The sequence below is a fragment of the Panthera pardus genome, unplaced genomic scaffold (genome assembly GCF_024362965.1).
Source record: "Panthera pardus isolate Hobbes unplaced genomic scaffold, ASM2436296v1 HiC_scaffold_20, whole genome shotgun sequence".
NCBI lineage: Eukaryota > Metazoa > Chordata > Mammalia > Carnivora > Felidae > Panthera > Panthera pardus.
In genome coordinates, this window is record NW_026526766.1 from 43,809,316 (window position 1) to 43,831,680 (window position 22,365).

The 22,365-nt window shown below is 38.3% G+C and overlaps 2 protein-coding genes across 7 annotated transcripts in view; one reads left to right on the top strand and one right to left on the bottom strand.

Moving 5' to 3' along the window:
* The window catches only part of DENND4C (DENN domain containing 4C), a 124,717-nt gene extending 107,005 nt beyond the window's left edge, over positions 1–17,712 (top strand). For 5 of the 6 annotated variants that reach the window (XM_053907977.1, XM_053907979.1, XM_053907978.1 and 2 more), the window contains 6 exons: positions 649–844; positions 3,108–3,353; positions 4,442–4,559; positions 11,410–11,560; positions 14,109–14,173; positions 14,391–17,712. In XM_053907977.1, coding sequence (XP_053763952.1) covers positions 649–844; positions 3,108–3,353; positions 4,442–4,559; positions 11,410–11,560; positions 14,109–14,173; positions 14,391–14,527 — 913 coding nt within the window. In that variant the 3' untranslated portion in view covers positions 14,528–17,712. Of the gene's footprint in view, positions 1–648; positions 845–3,107; positions 3,354–4,441; positions 4,560–11,409; positions 11,561–14,108; positions 14,174–14,390 lie in introns of those variants that run through there. The other variant, XR_008424210.1, reaches the window with a different exon arrangement.
* Positions 17,713–17,944: 232 nt separating this feature from the next.
* On the bottom strand, positions 17,945–22,365 carry RPS6 (ribosomal protein S6). The gene is made up of 6 exons (XM_019415401.2): positions 22,147–22,365; positions 21,479–21,610; positions 20,752–20,962; positions 20,406–20,552; positions 18,180–18,337; positions 17,945–18,085 (listed from the first exon to the last, which is right to left on the bottom strand). Exons 1-6 carry the CDS (start codon positions 22,348–22,350, stop codon positions 17,990–17,992), a joined length of 948 nt encoding a protein of 315 aa, XP_019270946.2. The 5' UTR covers positions 22,351–22,365; the 3' UTR covers positions 17,945–17,989.

Sequence of the window (22,365 nt, forward strand, 5' to 3'; positions counted from 1 at the left end):
TGTTTAAGTATCTAATAAACAAATGTGATGATCAACCGTTTTTGAAACTATGTTTAATGTTTTACAGTGTCCTTTTACAGAATGAGCTTCTCTGTAGTAAAAAGTATTCAGTACCAGTTTCCAGAGACATATTTTCTTTACTGTGAAATACACCGCTTCCTCTTAAATACTGATTGAATCGGACGTTTATTCAGAGCCTGTTGTTTGCTGAGCATTATGCTAAGCACTAAAAATAAAAAAGTAAGATCTAGTTTCTGCCCTTAGGTGGATCTTGGCCTGGTAGAGGTTAAATACTCATCTGTAATATCTAGTTGGACGCAGGATAATTCTAGGTGATTTTGTTTAATAAAGAGGAAATAATGTTTGAATAAAGCAACTGTGAATGGGCACTTAATCTTTTAAAAAGAATATCTATTGTCTACCCTTTGTCCTCTTCTTCCCATCTGTCACCAGAATTATCCATCCCATCCTGTTCTCCTGACCACTTTTACAGAAATGCCTGAAGAAAATTTAATCTTATAAGGTGGTACTGATTCTTCTCCGATATATTCAGTTAGACTCAGAGTTCACTGTAGAAAATACTCTAGGTATACAAATTGAGATTGTATTACAGCACAAATACAGCATTTCTTCCTCATGTTTTTTAAGTGATGAAATAAAGAAAGCCGGTGGAGAAGTCCAAACCATGAAAATTTCATCTGTGCCTAATAGTTTATCAAAGCGAAATGTATCTTTGACGCGAAGTCACAGTGTTGGGGGTCCATTGCAAAATATTGACTTTTCCCAGCGACCGTTTCATGGCATTTCAACAGTCAGTCTTCCCAACAGTCTGCAGGAAGTTGTGGTAGGTAACAACATCATAATTATCTGTGTGTTCATGAAAGTATTTATTAGAATAGCACATAATCCATCTTTAGTAGCTTTTCTTTAACCATGAGTGATAAGATAAAGAGACTAAGAACTTTTTATTTTTTGATTGATTGATTTTTATTTATTTAAATTTTTATTTATTTTGAGAGAGAGAGAGAGAATGAGAGAAATGGGCGGGGGAGGTTGCGGGCAGAGAGGGAAAGAAAGAATCCCAAGCAGGCTCTGTGCAGAGCTGCATGCCAGGCTCAATCTCACGAACTGTGAGACCATGACCTGAACCAAAACCAAGAGTCAGATGCTCAACTGACTGAACCACCCAGGTGCCCCTAGACTAACAGCTTTTTAAGATTTCAAGTACATTCAAAAATAAAAGGAGTATACGGAGTCCCTTTGACCCATCATCTGGCTTCAGTAATTTTCAACTTATGGCCATTCTTCTTTTATGTATATCCTTATTCACTTCTTTCCTAGATTATTCTGAAATAAATTTCAAATATCATATATTCCATTTGTAAATATTTCAGTATGTAGTTCCTAAGAGATAAGGACTCTGAAAAATACAATGCCACTATACAACCAAAAAAATCAAATTATTCAATCTCTATTCAAATTTCTATTTTAAAAATGTGAAGTATGTGTGTCTTCTGGAGTTTGAAGAATGAGGATCAAATAACATCTATGCATTACCAATTGGTTGATCTGTTATTTAGTCATTTTACATCTGTAGACCCTCTTTTTTAGCCTTGCAACTGTATTTGTTGATTATGACGCTATAAATTGGTAATTATATCTAGAAGCTTGATCACATTCAGGTTTTTGTTTGGTTGTTTATTTTTGTAAGACAATTGCAGTGGTAGAATGTCCCTCAATAGAAGACATGAACTTTCTTTGTGATGCTAGTAGCGATTAATGCCTCATTGCCTACCTCAGATTATTCATTTCCAGCTTTCAAGGCTGGTAGTCTAATTGTCTTTATATATGTTGGATACATCTGTAAAGAGAAACATCCTCCATGTTTTCTGTTTGCTTTTCCAAAAATGCAGTTTATTTTGGAAAGGTGGGACAAATATTTTTCCTTTTACTTAACCAGTTTTCAAAATAACAGGTTGGATTCCTAGCATCCTCTAAGGTGATGAATTAATTTGGAGGAATAGAGTATCATTATGAGCTCACTAATTTAAATAGGTTTACATCCATTGCTGTTGTTATCCTTATTAATATATCATCCATCTTTGATCAGCTAGAAGCCTCTACAGGTTGGTGTTTTAGTTCTTTTGACACATCTCTAGCAGCCTTTTTCTAATTTTTTTACAAAGCTTCTTTGCTTTCTTATATGACAAGATGTTTCATGCTCATGTTAATATTTCTTTCTCTAGACCTAAAATCAGCCATTTCTCTAAGAAGCTGTGGTTCATTTTTGAGGAAATGGTATTTGGAGACCACAGCCTGGGCACTAGGGGTACCCATTAATGAGTTGGTCATAAGCATTTTATTCTGATTATAATATGCACAACTTAGAAAGACTGAATTGGCATCGTTTTCCTTTGTTTGTAAGACTGCTCTTTAGCTGTTGCAATCAAATGTGAAAGCACATTAGATATAATTCTAAAAGGAGTCATCAAATAATATTAACACAAAAATTGCCCCATCTATTTAGATTGTAGGAAGAAGATAGAGTCAACTTTTTTTTTTTTTTTGGGAATAATCATAAATATCTGAAATGTAGTATTTCTTTCTGTTTTGTTTTTGAGAGAGAGCATGTGTGTGCAAGAACACACACTAGCAGGAGAGCAGCAGAGGGAAAGAGAGAATCCCAAGCAGGCTCCATGCTCAACACAGAGCCTGATGCAGAGCTCAGTCTCACAACTATGAAAACCATGACCTGAACTTAAACCAAGAATCGGATGCTTAACCGACTGAGCCACCCAGGCATCCCTGAAATGTAGTATTTTTTTTGTAAAAGTTGAAAAGGAAAAAAAAATCAATCTGATAGAGAAACTCTGTATGTTTAGGGTCTGTCTCTGGATTATTTTCTTTTGTAATCATTTAACGTAAGGGCATTTATGACTAAGTACTTTCTTTTCTTTTTTTAGGTTTTCATTAGCGTATACTGCATGTAGCAATGGTTCTGAAATAACTGATTTTGAAAGGATAGAGCATAATCTCCTTGAGAAGTACTCTTAAACATACACAGAATAGATAATATTCACTTCTTTCTGTATTTTTATTTTTTAAAGGATCCTTTAGGAAAAAGACCCAATCCTCCCCCTGTTTCTGTGCCCTACTTGAGTCCTCTAGTGCTTCGTAAAGAACTTGAATCTTTGCTAGAAAATGAAGGTGATCAAGTGATTCACACATCCTCTTTCATCAATAAACATCCAATCATTTTCTGGAACCTCGTTTGGTATTTCAGACGTTTGGACCTTCCTAGTAACTTGCCAGGACTTATCCTCACATCTGAACATTGTAATGGAGGTGTACAGGTAGGGTACCAACTTCTATACTTGTACTATGTTGGTGTTGGTTAGAATGAGGCTTAACTTCAGAGTAACAAGTGTACAACAACAGTGCCTTAACGAGATGTACATTATTTCTCTCTCACATCAGAGTTTGGGAAGGTGGTCCTGGGATGATGTAGTCTTAGGGACCTGAGATCCTTCTGTCTTTTTGGTCAGCTGTGTATAACCTCCATTTCCAAGTTCTATACCTGGTCCAGGATGGCCTCTCTATTTCTAGCCATCATGTCCATATTCCAGCCAGCAGTAAGGATAAAAATGAATGGAGAAGAATGTGTCTTCTTTCTGTAGGGATGGTTCCTGGAGTTGTACATAACATTTCTCTATGTATCTGTTTGGCCTAAACTTAGTTATATGGTCATACCTAGTTTGCAAGGGTGGCTAGAAAAGGTAGCTTTTATTCTGAACTATCATATCACCAGTTGACCTTCTCACAACAACTTTATTTTAAAGGACTCCTCTTATGCATGTTTTTCAGGTGATATAATTAAAAGTTGGAGAAGTTAAGTAATTTCCACAAGGTCACACACCTGCTACGTGACGGGGAGCCAAGACCACAGTCTGGCTGTCTGACTTTAAAGCCCTTATTGTACTTGGGCTGGGGTGCCCGATTCCATTGGAGATAGTGGGCTCCTAGAGTTCCTTCATTTATAATATTGATTAGAGACACCCCAACACACACCAGGGGCACAGGAAAATATTTTCTTAAAGTATTACACTCTATTTTGACTCATTTATTTTAAGTAACAGCACAAGATAGTAGAAACTGTTGTACTTTCTCTACCTTAAAATTTGTTCTAATGGTGACTAATCTTTCATGTGGCCACTGTGCCAATTACCAAGTTGTCTTTGCAATCTGTGGAAGTAGGAATGAAAAGTCTGCACCTCAGAAAGTAGGAATATGTATCAATACAAATAAAAATCAAAATTTTTTGCTTAGAATTTTAGGTCCACAGTTTCAAAAGAACGCTTTTATTTTATATAACCAAGCTTTGCTAGATCCACTGGTAATTATTATGCTTAGAGTACTAATACTTTCTATTGATCTCTTTTAGCTTCCTCTGTCATCTCTGTCCCAGGATAGCAAACTTGTGTATATTCAGCTATTATGGGATAATATCAACCTTCATCAGGAACCAGGAGAACCTTTGTATGTCTCATGGAGGAATTTTAGTAAGTAAATTAGAATTAAAGACATAAAAGACTCAAACTGGAAATAACCCATGTATCTTTTCATAGGTGAATAAATAAACAAATTGTGGTAAAATCCATACAGTAAAATACTATTTAACAATAACGAAGAATAATGGGTGCCTGGGTGGATCAGTCGTTTAAGCGTCCGACTTCAGCTCAGGTCATGATCTTGCAGTCCATGAGTTTGAGCCCCACGTTAGGCTCTGTACTGACAGCTCAAAGCCTGGAGCCTGCTTCAGATTCTGTGTCTCCCTCTCTCCCATTCATGCGGTGTCCCTGTCAAAAATAAAAATAAACATTAAAAAATTTTAAAAACAATAAAGAAGAATAGACTACTGAGGTAAAAAATTGAGATGAGAGAAACAAATTATTCTGCTTTACTTTAAAATTTTTCATATGTTTTTATTATTTCTTTCAAAAATCTTGCCACTTTAGATCAAATTGATTTGCGCTTGTACTGACCCATTTAACTGCATCAGGGAGTTGAAGAGTGTTTTGTGATTTTTCTGTCAAATGCCAATTGGTTAGGTATTTGGAGAGTAAATTCTTTTTTTTTTTTTTTTTTTTAATTTATTTTGAGAGAGTGAATGAGCAAGTGCATGTGTGAGTAGGGGAGGGGCAGAGAGAGAGGGAGAGAGAGAATCCCAAGCAGGTTCTGCACTGTGAGCGCGGAGCCTGACACCAGGCTCAAACTCACAAACTGTGAGATCATAACCTGAGCTGAAATCAAGAGTTGAATCCTTAACCTACTGAGCCACCAAGGTGCCCTGGAGAGTAAATTCTATATAGTTTAAGAGTAATTTGGATGTGTTGGTATAAGATCATAATTTTAATTACATGGATACTAACCTCAAAGATTCTGGTTTCATTTTCAGTCTTTTGTATTTAGAACTTATTTTTACAGAGCATTTAAAAAGTTGTATCATTCACTGTTCCATAGTCCTTTAAGTCAATAAGACGACACAACCCAGGAGATGAATGAACAAATGACATCAGTAGGCAGTTCATGGAAGAAACATTACATAGTTTATATTAGTTTGCCAGGGCTACTATAACAATACCACAGACTGGGTGGCTTCAGCAACAGAAATTCATTCCTCACAGTCTGGAACTGGTGTGAGCAAGGTTGGTTTCTCCCAGGGCCTCCCTCCTTGGCTTGCAGTTGGCCTTTTCTCTGTGTACATGTGCATCCCCCTGGCGTCTTTTTCTCTGCTTATGAGGACACCAGTTATGTTGGATTAGGTTCCCACCCTATGACCTCATTTAACCTTAATTACCTCTTTAAACACCCTATCTTCAGGGGCGCCTGGGTGGCTTGGTCGGTTAAGCGTCCGACTTCGGCTCAGGTCATGATCTCACGGTCCATGGGTTCGAGCCTCACGTCGGGCTCTGTGCTGACAGCTCAGAGCCTGGAGCCTGTTTCAGATTCTGTGTCTCCCTCTCTCTCTGCTCCTCCCCTGTTCATGCTCTGTCTCTCTCTGTCTCAAAAATAAATAAACGTTAAAAAAAAAAAAAAAAAAAAAAGACCCTATCTTCAAATATAGCCACATTGGGGGTTAGAGCTTCAAACATATGAATTTTGAGGAGATATAATTCAGTTCCTAACACAAATATGAAAAAATGCTCAAGCTCTTTATTTAATGAAATATCAAGTTCTTTTGTTAAAAAAGGAAAAATACAAACTTAGTTACATCAGGATGGCAAAAGATCTTAATAATTAAAATCCAGTCTTTTTGAGGATATGAAGGAAAAGAACACTTTGATACACTGTTAGAAGTGCAAATGATATACTTCTGGAGAACAATGTGGACTATATTATCCATATTTAATATGTGGATATCCTTAAACTCAGCAATCACAGTAAGACAGCTCTGTTCTATAGAAAGCATATGCAAAGCTTTCTGTACAGTGATGCTTACTGTATGAATATTTGTTTTAAAAACTTCACATAAATACCTAACAGGAGAATTGAGATAAATCCATACTATGAAATGTTGGCAGCCAAGAAAAAGTATAAGGGTCATTTGCATACAGGTGTCTGAAAGGATGGATGCCCATCATATATTGAGTGAAAAAGGGCAGGTTTCAGAACACTATATGATCTTCTTTCTTTTTTTTCTTTAGAAAAATCAACCCCAAAATATATATCTGTGTTTTGAATATATGCAAGTAAAAAGGTCTAAAACTACTAACAGTGGCTCCTTGGAAGAGAAAGGGAACAGTTCACTTTTAATCTTTTATTAGATTGTCCTTTTCAAAAACTCTATTAATATTTTGCTATTTGGATTGTTTCCCTTGAAAATGCTAGTCATAAAATTATAGTTAAGTACATTATAAGCTGTTTTTGTCATTTTTGTTGTTGTGGTTTCAGTTCAGATATTTTTATGTTTTTTTTAAATAGCCAAGTAGCCTTGAAATTTCATGTTAGAAAATGATAGCGTTGCTATTTCTTTAGTTATTTCCCACCTCTCTTGAAATGCACAAGTGTTTCAAAATATTCTATAATTTATGATGAGAATAAAATTTAGCATTTTCAAGAATGGCCTTATTTCTCAAGAATGCCTTGATTGGCTGCTTTAAATGAAGAATTGGCATGTAAATGACATTAAAAGAGAACAATTAAGTGGGTGATGACTTTTATTTTTTTTTTAATTTTTTTTAAACATTTATTTATTTTTGAGACAGAGAGAGAGCGAGCACATGAACAGGGGAGAGTCAGAGAAAGAGGGAGACACAGAATCTGAAACAGGCTCCAGGTTCTGAGCTGTCAGCACAGAGCCTGACGCGGGGCTCGAACCAACAGACCGCGAGATCATGACCTGAGCCGAAGTCGGACACTTAACTGACTGAGCCACCCAGGCGCCCCAAAGTGGGTGATGACTTTTAGAATGGTACAACTTCTCAATGACTTCTGGAAGAGGATTTTCAGAGACCCGCTTCCTAGCAAAACAACCATAATTGGTGAAAATTATTAAAGAAAAAGGAGGGAAGATGGCAGAGTAGACGGATCTTGAGTTTACTTTGTCCCACAGACAAATTGAAGCAACAGCTACATCTGTTGAACTAATTGAAAATGACCTGGAGACTGGTGAAACAGATCTTCCAAAGCTAGTTGTAGAGAGAAGTCCATATCAAAAAGGGGCAGCAGGGCAGTCGGGAACCATACTTCCAGTACAACTAACTACAAGTGGGAGGAGCATCATAAGCATGGGGGAGGAAGGAGGGGATCGGACCCCATACTAGGTACCTGCACTGAGAAGCAAAGTCCCCATAACTTCTGGCTTTGAAAATCAGCAGCACTTAACTCCTGGAGAGCCAGAGGATGATAGGAAGCTGAGTCCCCACCTTTAAAGAGCCAGCATGCTAAGTAACTTGCTGGGGACACAGCAAAGCAGCAGCAGTTTGAAAAGTGCCTGGGGTATATGTGAAGGAGATTTGTTGACTAATTTTAGGACATGTACCAAAGGGGCAGAGATCTATAGACTTCTCTGGGAACAAAAGTGCTGGCAGGCACTGTTTTTCTTCTCCTCCCCTAGCCTAGATAGCTGGACACTTGGGGGAGCCAATATTAACACTCTCCATGTACCCCATGGTAGTCACAAATCAAACACCTCTAATATAAAAAAAAAAATAAAGAGAAAGGAATCTAAGCATAAAAACTAAAGAAAACCTTCAAACCACAAGGAAGAGAGCCAGAAAAGACGAAAGGAATAGAGAATTACGAAAACAACCAGAAAACAATTAAAATGGCAGTAAGTACATACCTGTCAATAATGACTTTAAATGTAAATGGACTAAACACCCTAATCAAAAGTAGAGGATGACAGAATGGATAAAAAAAAAAAGAGAGAGAGAGACCCATCTCTTTGCTGCCTACAAGAGACTTATTTTAGACCTAAAGATAAACAGAGAATGAAAGTGAAGGGCTGGAAAAAGATATGTGTGCAAATGGAAACAAACAAAACAAACAAAAGCAAATAGGGTAGCAATACTTATGTTAGACAAAAAAATAATACTCTGGTTTCTCTTCAGATTGTATAAATCTTTCGCCTTTTACCTCTATCAGACAGAAAATAGACATTAAAACAAAAGAGTGTGGAAAGAGACAAAGAAAAGCATTATATAATGATAAAGGGATCAATCCAACAATAGGCTAAAACAGACCTAAAGAATAGTCTAAGGGGGCGCCTGGGTGGCGCAGTCGGTTAAGCGTCCGACTTCAGCCAGGTCACGATCTCGCGGTCCGTGAGTTCGAGCCCCACGTCAGGCTCTGGGCTGATGGCTCGGAGCCTGGAGCCTGTTTCCGATTCTGTGTCTCCCTCTCTCTCTGCCCCTGCCCCGTTCATGCTCTGTCTCTCTCTGTCCCAAAAATAAATAAAAAACGTTGAAAAAAAAAAAAAATTAAAAAAAAAAAAAAAAAAGAATAGTCTAAGACCTAAAGAATAGTCTTTCCAACAAATGGTGCTGGGACCACTGGAGCAACATGCAAAACAAAAAAAAAGGCAAAGATGGATCACTTCCTCAAATTATACACAAAAATGAACTCAAAATGGATTATAGATCTAAATGTAAGAGCTAAAACTGTAGAAGTCTTAGAATAGGAGTAAATATTCATGACCTTGTAGAACACAGGCCTTTTTAGATATACCACCACCAAAAGCACAAGTGAGAAAAGGGAAAGTAGATTAAGTAGACAATTAAAATAAAAAACTTCTGTGCTGAAAAATAAACCATCAAAAATGTCAGCCCATGGACTAGGGGAAAGATATGTACAAATAATACACATTAAAAAGGATTTAAAGTCAAAACATACAAAGAACTCTTACAACTCAACAATAAAAAAACAACCCACTTTAAAACTGGGCAAAGGATCTGTCTTAGTCCATTCTGGCTACTGTAACAAAATACCAAAGACTGGGTGGCTTATAAACAATAGAAATGTATTTCTCACAGTTCTGTGGGTCCAAGATCAGGGTGCCAACACAGTTCAGGGCCCTCTTCCAGGTTGCAGATTTCTCATTAGATCCTTTCATATGAGGGAACTCTGGTACCGCCCCCCCCCACTAAATTTTATAGGCACTAATCCAGTCATGAGGGCTCTGCCCTCATGACCTAATTGCCTCCCAAAGGCCTCACCTCCTAATGCCATTACATTTGATATGAGGTCTTTCAACATAAGAATTTTGGGGAGACACATTCAGACCATAGTAGGATCTGAATAGACAGTTCTTCAGAGATGTTATACAAATGGCCAAAAGCAAATGAAAAGATGTTAGATATCATTAGACCTCAAGGACATGCAAACCAAAACCACAAAGAGAGACACTTCCCACTCAGTAGGTAGGCCATAATCTAAAGGATCAGACACTAACAAGTGTTGGTGTTAGTGAGGATATAGAGAAATTGGAACCCTTATACACTGCTGAGTGGAATAAAGAATAGTGGAGCTACTTTGGAAAACAGTTTCGCAGGTCCTCAAAATAGTAGAGTATTCATAAGACACAGCAGTTGCACTCTTGAGTATATACCAAGAAATGAAAACATACCTATGTATAAAAATTTGTGCACTGTGCTTAGCATTTTCTTAATAGCCAAATAATGGAAACCACCTAAATGTCCATCCACTGATAAATGGATAAAATATGGCCTATCCATACAGTGGAATATTATTTAAAAATAAAAGTATTATTTTTAGGGCTGAGGGGTTTGGGAGATAGAGGAGGGACTGCTAATAGGAGATTTCTTTGGGGATGATAATATGATGATTGTACAGCTTAATGTACTGAAAACCACTGAATTGTACACTTTAAATGGGTGTATTGAATGGTTTGGGAATTACATCTCGAAGTGTTAATTAAACTAAATGAGAAACAGTGAAGTTGCAGATTATATTTGGGTTAGGTTCTAAAATCACAGCATAGCATAAAAATCAAATATATTCAAAGGTCATCATGTGGCAGGTAGAAGAGCTAGAATCAGAGCCCGTAAGAGCCAGTATTTCCCCTTGTAATAGAGAGCTTTGCTGTTTCTTTGTTTGAACACAAATGAAGTACTACTAGTTACCTTTACTAAGGGGCTGTGTTGTACGAAAAATACAACAGCTGGTTTTATGATGGATTCTCAATGAGACTGACTAGGGAGCTACTGGATACATATTCCCATCTCAACTCACATGGGTATAAATAAAATTGTACGGCTGCTGGAATTACCTGCAGTATTAGTTTTCCTTTTATTCTGGGCCAAGCACACTTCATTGATTTTGTATACTTTGAATGTCAGCATGATTGAATTCCAGTACAGTACTGAAGCACTTTTATAATCTATGAAATCTGTATAAATGTTTGTTCTTAATAATTCTAGAATTGCCTTTGTATCAATTAGGATTATACTCGGCTATATTTAATGGCAAATAACAGAAGTTTAAACAGGTAAAGATTATTCTCTCCCATAGAGAAGTTATGAAGTGGACACTCCAGGACTGATAGGCAACTCCTCTGTCATCAGGGACCCAGGCTCCTTGTGTTGTGTCTTACTTGTGTCTTGCGTTTCCATCAGTTAAGGTTGCTCTGTGGTTATAAGATTGCTGCTGGAGTACAAACTATCACATCCCAGCCTGAAGCAGGAACCCCTGTGTTCAGAGAAAAGGCAAAGGGACAAGCCTTTCCTATCTGAAGAAAGCAGGAAAAACATTTTGTAGCTGGTCACATTGACACAGAAGTTTACTCTTAAGGGGGAGGCGGTGTTGAATAGAAAACTAGAAAATGCTACAGTTCTGGAAAAAAAGTCTTTTAAAAGTAATTATTCTTACTTCCTGTGTTCTTCTTATTAGATTCTGAAAAGAAATTGTCTCTCCTGTCAGAGGAACAAGAAGCAACAAGCACTTTAGTAGAAACCATCAGGCAGAGTATTCAACATAATGATGTTCTGAAACCCATCAACCTACTTTCACAGCTAATAAAGCCAGACATGAAAAGACAAAGGTAATAATCATTTTTGCTTCTTGCCACTCAATTTCATGTTTAAGTATTATTTAAAACATATCTCTAATTGTAAAAGAAGCATACCTGTTTTGAAAAGTGCTACCCAGAGTTCCCTTTCATACCTGAGCAAACCTAACAAAAGTTCTGGTATAGAGGAATAGATTAAATTTTAGGAGGTGATTCATGAATGTCTAAACTGTACTGCGTCTTTGGGAACCACTGCTGTTATTCACTGGAAAGCTTCGATGAATTTGTTAACAGTGATGTTATTATACATGTATACTGCTTGTTCAGGCCCTGTCAACCTGTGCATCTTATATTTTATTTTCTTGTGGGATAGTTAAAAAAAAAAAAAAAAACCTATTTAGGAATAGAAACAATTTAGGAACGTGATGGAAACAGTGAATTAAAAAGGATAAGGGGGGGCCCCTGGGTGGCGCAGTCGGTTGAGCGTCCGACTTCAGCCAGGTCACGATCTCGCGGTCCGTGAGTTCGAGCCCCGCGTCAGGCTCTGGGCTGATGGCTCGGAGCCTGGAGCCTGTTTCCGATTCTGTGTCTCCCTCTCTCTCTGCCCCTCCCCCGTTCATGCTCTGTCTCTCTCTGTCCCAAAAATAAACAAAAAACGTTGAAAAAAAAAATTTAAAAAAAAAATTTAAAAAAAAAAAAAAAAAAAAAAAAGGATAAGGGGCTTTCCTGCTTCTGCTAACATGCTTAGATCAGTACTCACTCCAGCCTCTACATAAGTAAATTTTGCAGTGGAAACTTCAGAAAAGTGGCATCATAAATTCTACCAATCATTAACAGTTTCCAGGTACTCTACAAGTTTCTTTGGTTGTGGCATCTTTGAAGATAACTTCAGAAGTGATAGAGCATGAATTGATTATGAAAATGATGGGTCCTTTTGTAATCTCAATAGGTGAGATAGAGATGACCTTCACAGTCTAAAGAGCAGCTAGTTTCAAGCATCTGTAGTTTAAGGGCAGGGAAGGAAAATTAGAAATGACAGGTTATGGCTTCTGAACCTTTTAAACAAAGCTATATGATGAAGCTTTATCAGAGTCAACATTACTCTGCAATTTTTTTCTATGTTAAAATATTCAGGAATCACTTCATTTCTTAAGCTTTCCTTCATTTTTAAGGTTTGGCTTTTGACAGTATTATGTTCACAGACCAAATAAATATGGTTCATCCTTTATTGGTAGGTTAAATAGTAAAGAGACCACACCACCTTTCACACTGTGTCCAAGGGTTTTGGACCCCGAACTTACTTAAAAATTAACATTACTTTGTCAAGTGGCAAAAGATGAGAGAAGACCCTGCTTTTGCAAATTTTAATTGGAAAGTAGAGTTAAATTGACCCCTTGAATGACCCCCCCATGGAATTGATAATCTGTGTATAATTTTGGACTACCCCAAAACTTAATAGCCTACTCTTGACCAGACACCTTACCTATAGCGTAAACAGTTAACACATTTTGTATGTTGTATTATATACTGTGTTTCTACAATAAAGTTACTAAAGAAAATGTTACTAAAAAATTATAAGGGAAATACCTTTATAGGACTCTGCTGTATTGAAAAGCAAAACAAAAACAGTGTGGGGGTGCCTGAGTGGCTCAGTCTGTTAAGTATCTGACTTCAGCTCAGGTTGTGATCTCACAGTTCACAAGTTTGAGCCCCATATCCAGCTCTGTGCTGACAGCTCAGAGCCTGGAGCCTGCTTTGTTTGGATTCTGTCTCCCCCTCTCTCTCTCCCTCAAAAATAAACATTAAAAAAAAAAAGTGTAGGTGGACCCATGGAACTCAAACCCATATTGTTCAAGGGTGAAACTGTGTATTGTTAAAATGTTAATAATGAAGGTAAGCCATTTAAAAGTTTTTGGTGTGAAGCCTTATGCCCATAACTTTTTAATTTGAAATAGAAATTCAGTGTTGCGAAGGGTGACATAACTGTGGAGTGATATCAAAACCAGTGGATACATTGCTGTTAACTATAGAGCTTGGGGAGCCTGGGTGGCTCAGTTGGTTGGGCGTCCGACTTCGGCTCAGGTCACGATCTCGCGGTCCGCGGGTTCGAGCCCCGCATCGGGCTCTGGGCTGATGGCTCAGAGCCTGGAGCCTGCTTCCGATTCTGTGTTTCCCTCTCTCTCTGCCCCTCCCCCGTTCATGCTGTGTCTCTCTCTGTCTGAAAAATAAACGTTAAAAAAAAAAAAAAAAAAACTATAGAGCTTAATCATTGCTCACCATTTTAAAAAACCGCCATGAGGGGCGCCTGGGTGGCTTGGTCGGTTAAGCGTCCGACTTCGGCTCAGGTCATGATCTCATGGTCCGTGAGTTCGAGCCCCGCGTCGGGCTCTGTGCTGACAGCTCAGAGCCTGGAGCCTGTTTCAGATTCTGTGTCTCCCTCTCTCTCTGCCCCTCCCCTGTTCATGCTCTGTCTTTCTCTGTCTCAAAAATAAATAAATGTTAAAAAAAAAAAAAAATTTAAAAAACTGCCGTGTGTTTTTATGTTCTTTGCCCATTAACTTTAAAAATACTTGTTTTATAGGAGTTTATACCGAGAAATCCTCTTCTTATCATTAGTGTCTCTTGGAAGAGAGAATATTGATATTGGTAAGTTGGTTAATGATTACTAAAGCAGGTTTTTTCATTCTCTTAAGTAATTTACACAATTGCAATTGGTATGGGTAAACACTCCTCTAAGTTTTGAAAAGATTTCTACTTTTAAATATGCAGTTTATATATGTACTTGACTTTACTTGACTACCATTTTTCTCTTTATGGCTTTTGTTTCACAAATTACAACTCCATTTTTGAAAATGTCTTTCAGAGGCTTTTGACAATGAATATGGACTTGCATACAATAATTTGTCTTCAGAGATTCTTGAGAAGTTACAGAAAATTGATGCTCCGCCAAGTATCAGTGTGGAATGGTGCAGGAAGTGTTTTGGAGCGCCTCTCATTTAAGTAAGAGGTTCACTAGATTTTTTGATGCACAAAGCTTGAGGGTAAATAGATTCAGTTGGCAAACATGTAAGGTTTGTTCCAAATGCTAACGATTGATGAAAGTGAAATGAAGTTAACTCTTGGGACAGTATATAATGAAATGTAGCTTATACTGAATCCTCTTGCAACATAAAAATGCTATTAAAATGTCCCAGGGTTCATGTCTGAAGGTTTGCAACTTCTAAATGGTTTTATCTGCCTCCGCTTGAAAACTGTTTTTTGGATTTCTCAGTGTATGTAGGTTGATGAGAAATATTAATTCTTGGCATTTTGTTTATATTTGAAGCTATTGGGTTTGGGGCATAGTAGTTTAATGTAAACTTGCCTAACCCCCAAACAAATGAAATCTCAATTATAAGAGCAACTATTTGTGTATGTGTGTATATGTGTGGCTGTGTAGGTATTTGTATGTACAGCCATATTATATTTATTAAAATTCTTAGACTGCATGTTGCAATACAGTTCTCTGAAAGGGGTCTGCAGCTATTAAATGACTACTACTAAACTCCTCTGTAGTCATTAATCAAAATTACCTTAAAGTCTGATGACAACCGCCTTGCCTCTATTTCTTCATGTTATGTATTTTCTTCCTTAATGGATTATCTTGAATATCCACATTACTTTTCATCCTCTTCCCAATACCATTAATTTGCAACAGCTTTAAGATTGGAATAAATGAGCCAATCATGTAGTTTAAATGAAATTAAATCAGCCTCATAATTTACAAAATTGGAATAGGTTTAAAATGTTCCTCTTTATTCTTTGGACCTGAAATTGTTCAGGTACATTAATTGTTGCTATTGGTCACTTTTAAAAACCTGTGGGATAAACTTGCACTGCATACAGAAATTTTATTCTTGTATAATAGATTTCTATGCTTATTATTTGTGCATTTGTAAATAGTTTTTTTTAGGATTGATCAATAAGTCTTAAAACATTAAAGCTTATTAGGCTTGTTGCCAGTAGGTTCAAGAAAATCATGACCTCACATGCCTGACATTTATCATGCCTTTCATTAAAAATGTCCCTTAGGAATAGTAATGTTTGCCTTAACTCTGCATGGTTGAAAAAGCCAATGGTTGATATGTGTGCTTTTATAGTAATTATGCGGATGACTAGATCAACTGATTAAAAAATTATTTCCATTACAAATCTCCCACCTGGTGTAATCTTTAAGAACTTGTTACTATACCAGTCTTCCAACATTTCAGGGTTAATCTGACCTATGCAGATTTCATTTCAATTTATTGTGAAAGTGCTAAGTGAAAGAACTTGTCAGAAATTATGCACAACTCTCATTATCTTAAAGTGGATTGTTTGCACTGTCTCATAGTATGTATTTTTGCAATTTAACACTGCCCCATCAAGTTTGGAATTACCTTGCAAATAAAAACCCCAGGTTGAATAAAATGAAAAATTCTTAAGCTTGCTGTGCTGTTCCGTCACATCTTCAAAGCTCCTGAAATGTGGACAATTCTAACCCTTTTGACTTTTAGAATCCAGTACTGTTTAAGCCTTAACTTGAACTAAATTACCCCCAAAGCACTTACTAAGAAGTGTAATGAACATCTCCTTACACATTTAAGATTTGGCCGTATTTGTACCAAAGTATGCATTTTCTAGTAACTGTCTGTAACATTCTAAATGACTCATCCATTTTACATTGGAAACCTTAGCCTGCTGCTGTCAAGAAATAGGGATCAATTTATTAAAAGCACATAAAGGCCTTTTCTAGCACCTACCATAGAAAGTGGACCACTACAAACTGCAAAGGAAAACCAAACAGCCAGATATACAATTATTATCCATAGATTTAGAGATGTTTACAATGAGTTGTAGCAATGTATAAAACTTAAAAGCCTGAGAACTTCTGCAAATCTTTCAAATTAGTGCAGATTGTTTTTTAACATTACCTAAATGCTAAACCTTTAACATAGGGAGTGGACAGTCTGATACAACTTTAGCTGCATTTTGTAGGTTAATTATAGCAACCCGCTTTGTTAGGGTTGTGTTCAGTAAGCAAAATATAAGCATAAGTCTCTTAATATTGGGATATTCAATTGTTGCTCTTTTCATTTTTGGTGCAAACTAGAAATGCAGGATACAACATTCTTAATGTTGAAATATTCTCCAACATCCTCTTTTAAAAAGTAGTTCTCAATCTTAAATCTGCTGGGATTAATGAGCTAGAATAGTCTAACCCAAGTATTATCTGTCCACTTTAGTGACTGTACTCCTTAATATGAGAAAGCAGGGTGATGGTTCTCATGTTTCATACATTGGAATCAACCAAGTACTGGTTAATACAAACTCTGGGCTGTATACCAGACTTGACTTCTGGCCTTTATGTGACCCCCCCCATGACTGCAGTGTTACTTTTTGGTTTGGGTCATTTTAAAATGCTTCATTTTCCTTTTCTGCCTTTTTAGTTTGACTTCAATTTACAAAATATCAATTGCCAATCAAGACTTCCCCTTTTATGTAACATTTTAGTACCTTGTATGAAGAGCAATGGAGATCTCACTTTTGCCTAAGAATCTTCTATCTGGGCCAGTCTAGGGGATGGCATTACTGGTATTAGCCTGAAACTTGCAAGTAATGTAGAATCTCGGGCCCCAAACTTCTGAATCACTGCACATTTTGTGAAGCACTGCTCCTCTGTTAAAAGCAGTTTGAAAATTTTACTTACCTGTGGTTAAAAAAAAATGTATAATCCAGCAAATAAGGAACTCCTGTTCTTCACCCTTAAAGCCTAACGTGCCTTTTAATGATCCTTCTAGTCTGTAAAAGGTTGGTTCTAACTGCAATTACTACAGAAACTAGACAGGCTACATTAGAAAAAGCATGCTTTCTCTTTGTGCATCTTTCATTGATGCAAGGAATGTTTCTTAAAGGCACACTGAAACCATAAAAAGGATGAATATAACAATTCACTAGAGGTGAAAAGCTTTTTGTTAATACAACTTGCACTGGTTTTAAAAGCTTTGTGAACTGTTTTAAAATGGTATCCGTTAACTATGCTTTTAACAAGGTATCTTTTTTTTACTTACATATGACAAATGTCCATCTTCATAAGGGCACTTTTCATGTATTATGTATAGATGTTTAAAACTGTATTCTTCAAAATAAAGTATACAAAAGATTAATAGTCTGTCCTTTATTTCCCCCAAGTTGTTCCATGACGCACTGAAAAAGCAGTGGACATTCTGCTCAGAATCCTTTCCTGAGCTATCCACCCATTCCCCCCAGAACCCTGTCCTGGCCATCTCTACCACTGTCCCAGTGTGGTCTCAGCCTCTCCACTTGAAGGGATCTCCTGCACACTTCCTTTTCTGTGACCAGAATTTGTTTCTTATGAATGAAGAAAATCAATAAAGGTAGTTTGACGTCTGATCTTATTTATTTGTTCCTCTTACAACAATCTCATTTTTGACTGGACTCAGACTTTGAGGTAGAAGCTCTCAGAGAAGACAGCCTCCGTCTCTTGGCAATCTGTTCCTGGCGCTTTTCTTTGGCCTCCTAAACAAAACAAAAAAGCAGTTATAGCTTGTCTGAGTTAAAAATGTAAATCCAAAGTAAGGCCTGACTTTTTCTACCAGGTATTTTGACTTACCTTCATTCTCTTGGCCAAAAGCTTAGCGTATTCTGCAGCCTCTTCCTTGTTTTTCTTCGTGCGCTGCTTCTTCAAAGCAATGCGCCGACGTTTGTGTTGGAGGACACGTGGAGTAACAAGACGCTGTATCTTGGGTGCTTTGGTTCGAGGTTTCTTACCTGAAAATTCAGACAAGAATTCCATCACTTGTCAAGAATACCCTTGTTCATCAGAATCCACATCTACATTTTAAAAACATTACTAATAGTAATAGCTAGGAAAACTTAGCTGTATGAGGCCTTAAGCTGAATCTGAACTATTGTATAATTTAAAACACTACCCTGTCAAACAAAAAGACAAGATGGGCTAAATATTCTCAAAATATAAGTAGCTGATTAAGTCCTTCTGCAAGGTGAACAGACTTTGTCTACTAGATGCCAGGGTTTTCCTGCGTAGTGCATTTAATCCTAAGACAGCCTGTTACACATTAGTACTCTGAATGTCAAGTTCAAGAACATATGTAGATTCATGTTACGCTGCCTGGAGAAAGCCCTATCCCAAGCTTTTTCCTACTCCATTTTGATTTCCCTTCCACAGTTAGATGGTCTTTGTAAGGTATTCTACGTTTGTACTGTAAGACACTGGAGCATTATTTTCAAACCGTATTAACTGTATGTTTAACTCATCTATGAAAACTAAGTACAACTCTTATCTGCACCAATATCCTAACCACACTTTGAAATCCCATTTGTGCTTGAGTCTAGTATTTGCCAAGGCAGACCCTGCCAATCTGGGGAATGAAACCACGCACATTAGAATGTACAACACACTGTGCTTAGAGTATCTTCATTTGTTGTCTGTGAATCCCAAATCCTAATCTGCTTTGGAGCAAAAGCCTTTTCCGATGTAATCATTGGAGTCTGTGGACAACTAGTTCGATTAACAAATAGCTAAGGCAAATATTCTAAAAGGAAATGCTCAATTGTTCAGGTTCTGCTGCTACAAGTCAAACAATCCCTTAATTTTAAAGATGTTAAGAACCTGTATTACAAGCCTGTTAACCAGAACACTGGCTACACTGGCAGTATTTCCAGGGGTGTGGTCATGGGCAACTGCCACGTACCTGCCTTTTCTTTCTAACTGTGAACTTCAGGAGAACAACTTGTTCTTTTATACTATATCCTCTACACTTAAAATAGTACCTGGCACACAGGTGTTCAGATATTTTGGACTGACCCATAAGCACTCACTATATGCCAGGAGCCACATTTTCCCAGATTTGTCAGGAAAACCCAACCAGGACTGACATGCTCTTTATTCCATGTAATGTAAAATACTCCTACACTTTACTACACACATACCTTACTACAGACATTAACGTTACAGAAAACAGGTGCTACAGACCTCACTGGTAATGGATTATGTTACCTAACAAACTATGTATCTAGTATATACCATCTTAACATATAAAAGCTCCAAAAACCCAAACACCTGGACCTAGTATTTTGAATAAAGTGTTTTTCTTCTAATGGCCACAATTCCTATTGCCACCCACACCTAAGACTGAGAAAAAAAGGGCCAGGGGTGCATTGGTGGCTCAGCTGGTTAAGTGTCAAGACTCTTAGTTCAGCTCAGGGCATGGTCTCAACAGTTCATGGGATCGCGCCCCAAGTAGGACTCTGCACTGACAGTGCAGAACCTGCTTGGGATTCTCTCTCCCCCTTGCCTGCTTGCACTTGCTTTCTATCAAAAACAACAAACATTTAAAAATTTTGACTTAAAAAGGAGGGAGGGGGGTTGGGCAGAAGTTAAAGCAACTTCAGTTGATGAAAGTATAAATTCTTCTATAAACAAACAATAGAAACGCTAACATGTAAAGAAAGCAAAATTATGGGGGGGGGGGGGGGGGGATGTGAGAGCACGTTCAATCCTAGTCCCAGAATTTTTCATCAATTTTTTTTGACTCCTAACCCCAAAGCCATGAACTTCACACATCTGATAGAAGTCATCTTCAGATAAACTTATACATCAATGACTCAAAGCAAAATTCCAAGTATGCTTCTAGAGAATCATCAGATATGACAAGGATTAATACCAACTGGCTATATTGACCCTCTCCCCCAGTTTTCCTAAAAAACTTAAACCCCAAGCAAATACGTAGTGGGCAGACCTTACTTTCTAGTATGCCCACAACATGCTACAGACAAATGAAATGGAGCAAACTCTAAATTGCAAAACCTCCCCTACCTTCTTTATTTAGGGGCTTTCGCACAACATACTGACGGACATCATCTTCCTTTGAGAGATTGAAAAGCTTGCGGATTCTGCTAGCTCTCTTGGGTCCCAGGCGACGAGGCACAGTAGTATCAGTGAGTCCAGGAATATCCTTCTCCCCTGAAAGGAAAAAGTGATCAAAGACCTTTTTAATCCCACAACTTTCTTACAAACAAAAATCCTAATTACTCTTTATGCATTGGTAAAGAAACAAGTCCACTGGTCAAACTGTGGACACTGCAAATAAAGAACACTCGGGTAATCAACTTTTAAATCAATGTCAACAAAAACTGAACTCAAGAACACAAAGAAACCTCACCCTTTTTCACAATGACCAAGTTGAGAACACTGAGATTGGCATCCACGATGCAACCCCGAACAGATTTGCGCTTTCTTTCTCCAGTCCTCCGTGGTCGGTAGCAGGAATGCCCCTTACTCAGCAGGAGGCGGACACGGCCATGGGTCAAGACACCCTGCTTCATGGGGAAGCCTTGTTTGTCATTGCCACCACTGATTCGTACCACGTAACCCTGTAACATACAATGACACATTGCAAAATAAAAGACTAAGGCCCTTATGAAGTATACCCCTAATCCTAGAAGTATGCTAAAACCAATTTGAAACTTGGTTATGAAGTTTTCTTTATTTTCAGTTTGCCAAGATCAATTAGCAAATTCCTATCAATCAAGCCCTCTTTCTAACCTATACATTTTTGTACTAGATGTTAACAGTTCCAGGGAAGGAAAGATTATGTGAAGAAACCACAAGAGAACAAACAAGTGAACCAGAAACAACCCTGTTGGCACTTTTTAAAGATACTCTTTGGAGATTATCAGCTTGCAGGGCAAGAACTTTAGGTATTATTTTCCCATGTGACCTACAAAACCCTGCAAGGTGATAACGCTACCCGAAAAAGGTACACTTGCAAAGAACCAGCCCAAGGTCAGAAGACAGAACCCGGAGTTTGAACCGCACTACATACACCAATTACCAACTACGTTTACTACCTCTTACACAGCTTCAACAATTTAATAGCCAACTTTTACCTTCCATTCTTCCCCTAATGCATCAGCAGCAACTTCTGTGGCCATTCGCTTCTCATAAAAGGTACGAAGTTTGCGTTCATCGTCCACTTCAATGAGTTTCTGGCAGCCAGTAGCTGGGAAAGAGATGTTCAGCTAAGGATTAAGGGGGGGGGGGGGGGGAGAGCTTTAGAGAACCGCTGAATTTACAAAGGTAATTCCATTGCCACAAGCCTTTTATGTAACAGACAACGAGCAGAAATGCTGAAATGTGTTCTACTAGCTAAAACGTGTGCATAGAATAACGCGGAAGCACCGCCCTAAAACCCGGGCTAATTTTTCCTCAAGCATCGCGGAATGACCCCGGCGCGAAGGGCCCTCCGTAGCCGTGTAGCCTACCAGAGCAAGGAGCCCGAGTTACGGGCCGCAACTAGGCAGCAGGGTCATTATCTGTCCCGCCGGGCGTGAGGACGCCACCATGGCGCTCCCCGCCCGGCGCGGCTCCAGCTGTAATCGCTCGCCATCCGCTCTCCCAAGAACCCGTGGCCCCAAGAATGGAGAACTTTCTCCCGCCTCAGACTCTCCTCAGCCTACAGCTAGGATTTTGGAAAGCTAGGACTGCGGTAATGCAGCGTCCTGGGGCACGATTCACGTACCCCAACCCTAGCCCAAAACCCTCCACCGCTTCCTACCTTCATGGTGAGGCTGCCTACCGCCCCCGAAGCGCCACGAAAAAAGAGGCCCGACTTCCGCTTAGCCCACGTCTCATAGGCACTTCTAGTTCTCGCGAGGTTAGAGGACGTCTGGGATAGCGGAAGTGAGCATAGGTGGGCGGCACTTCCGGAGCCGGGTTTAATTAGTGTAGAAGGGTTAGTTCCGCGAGCTGTGTGTGTCATTCTCGCCGTGATGTT

Coding starts and splice junctions, on each gene's coding strand:
- RPS6 (XM_019415401.2), bottom strand. CDS start 22,350: ATGACACACACAGCTCGCGGAACTAACCCTTCTACACTAATTAAACCC. Junction 21,611..22,146: donor TAGGCAGCCTCACCATGAAG/GTAGGAAGCGGT, acceptor CTTAATCCTTAG/CTGAACATCTCTTTCCCAGC. Junction 18,338..20,405: donor AAAGCCCCTAAATAAAGAAG/GTAGGGGAGGTT, acceptor CTGAATTTTCAG/GTAAGAAACCTCGAACCAAA.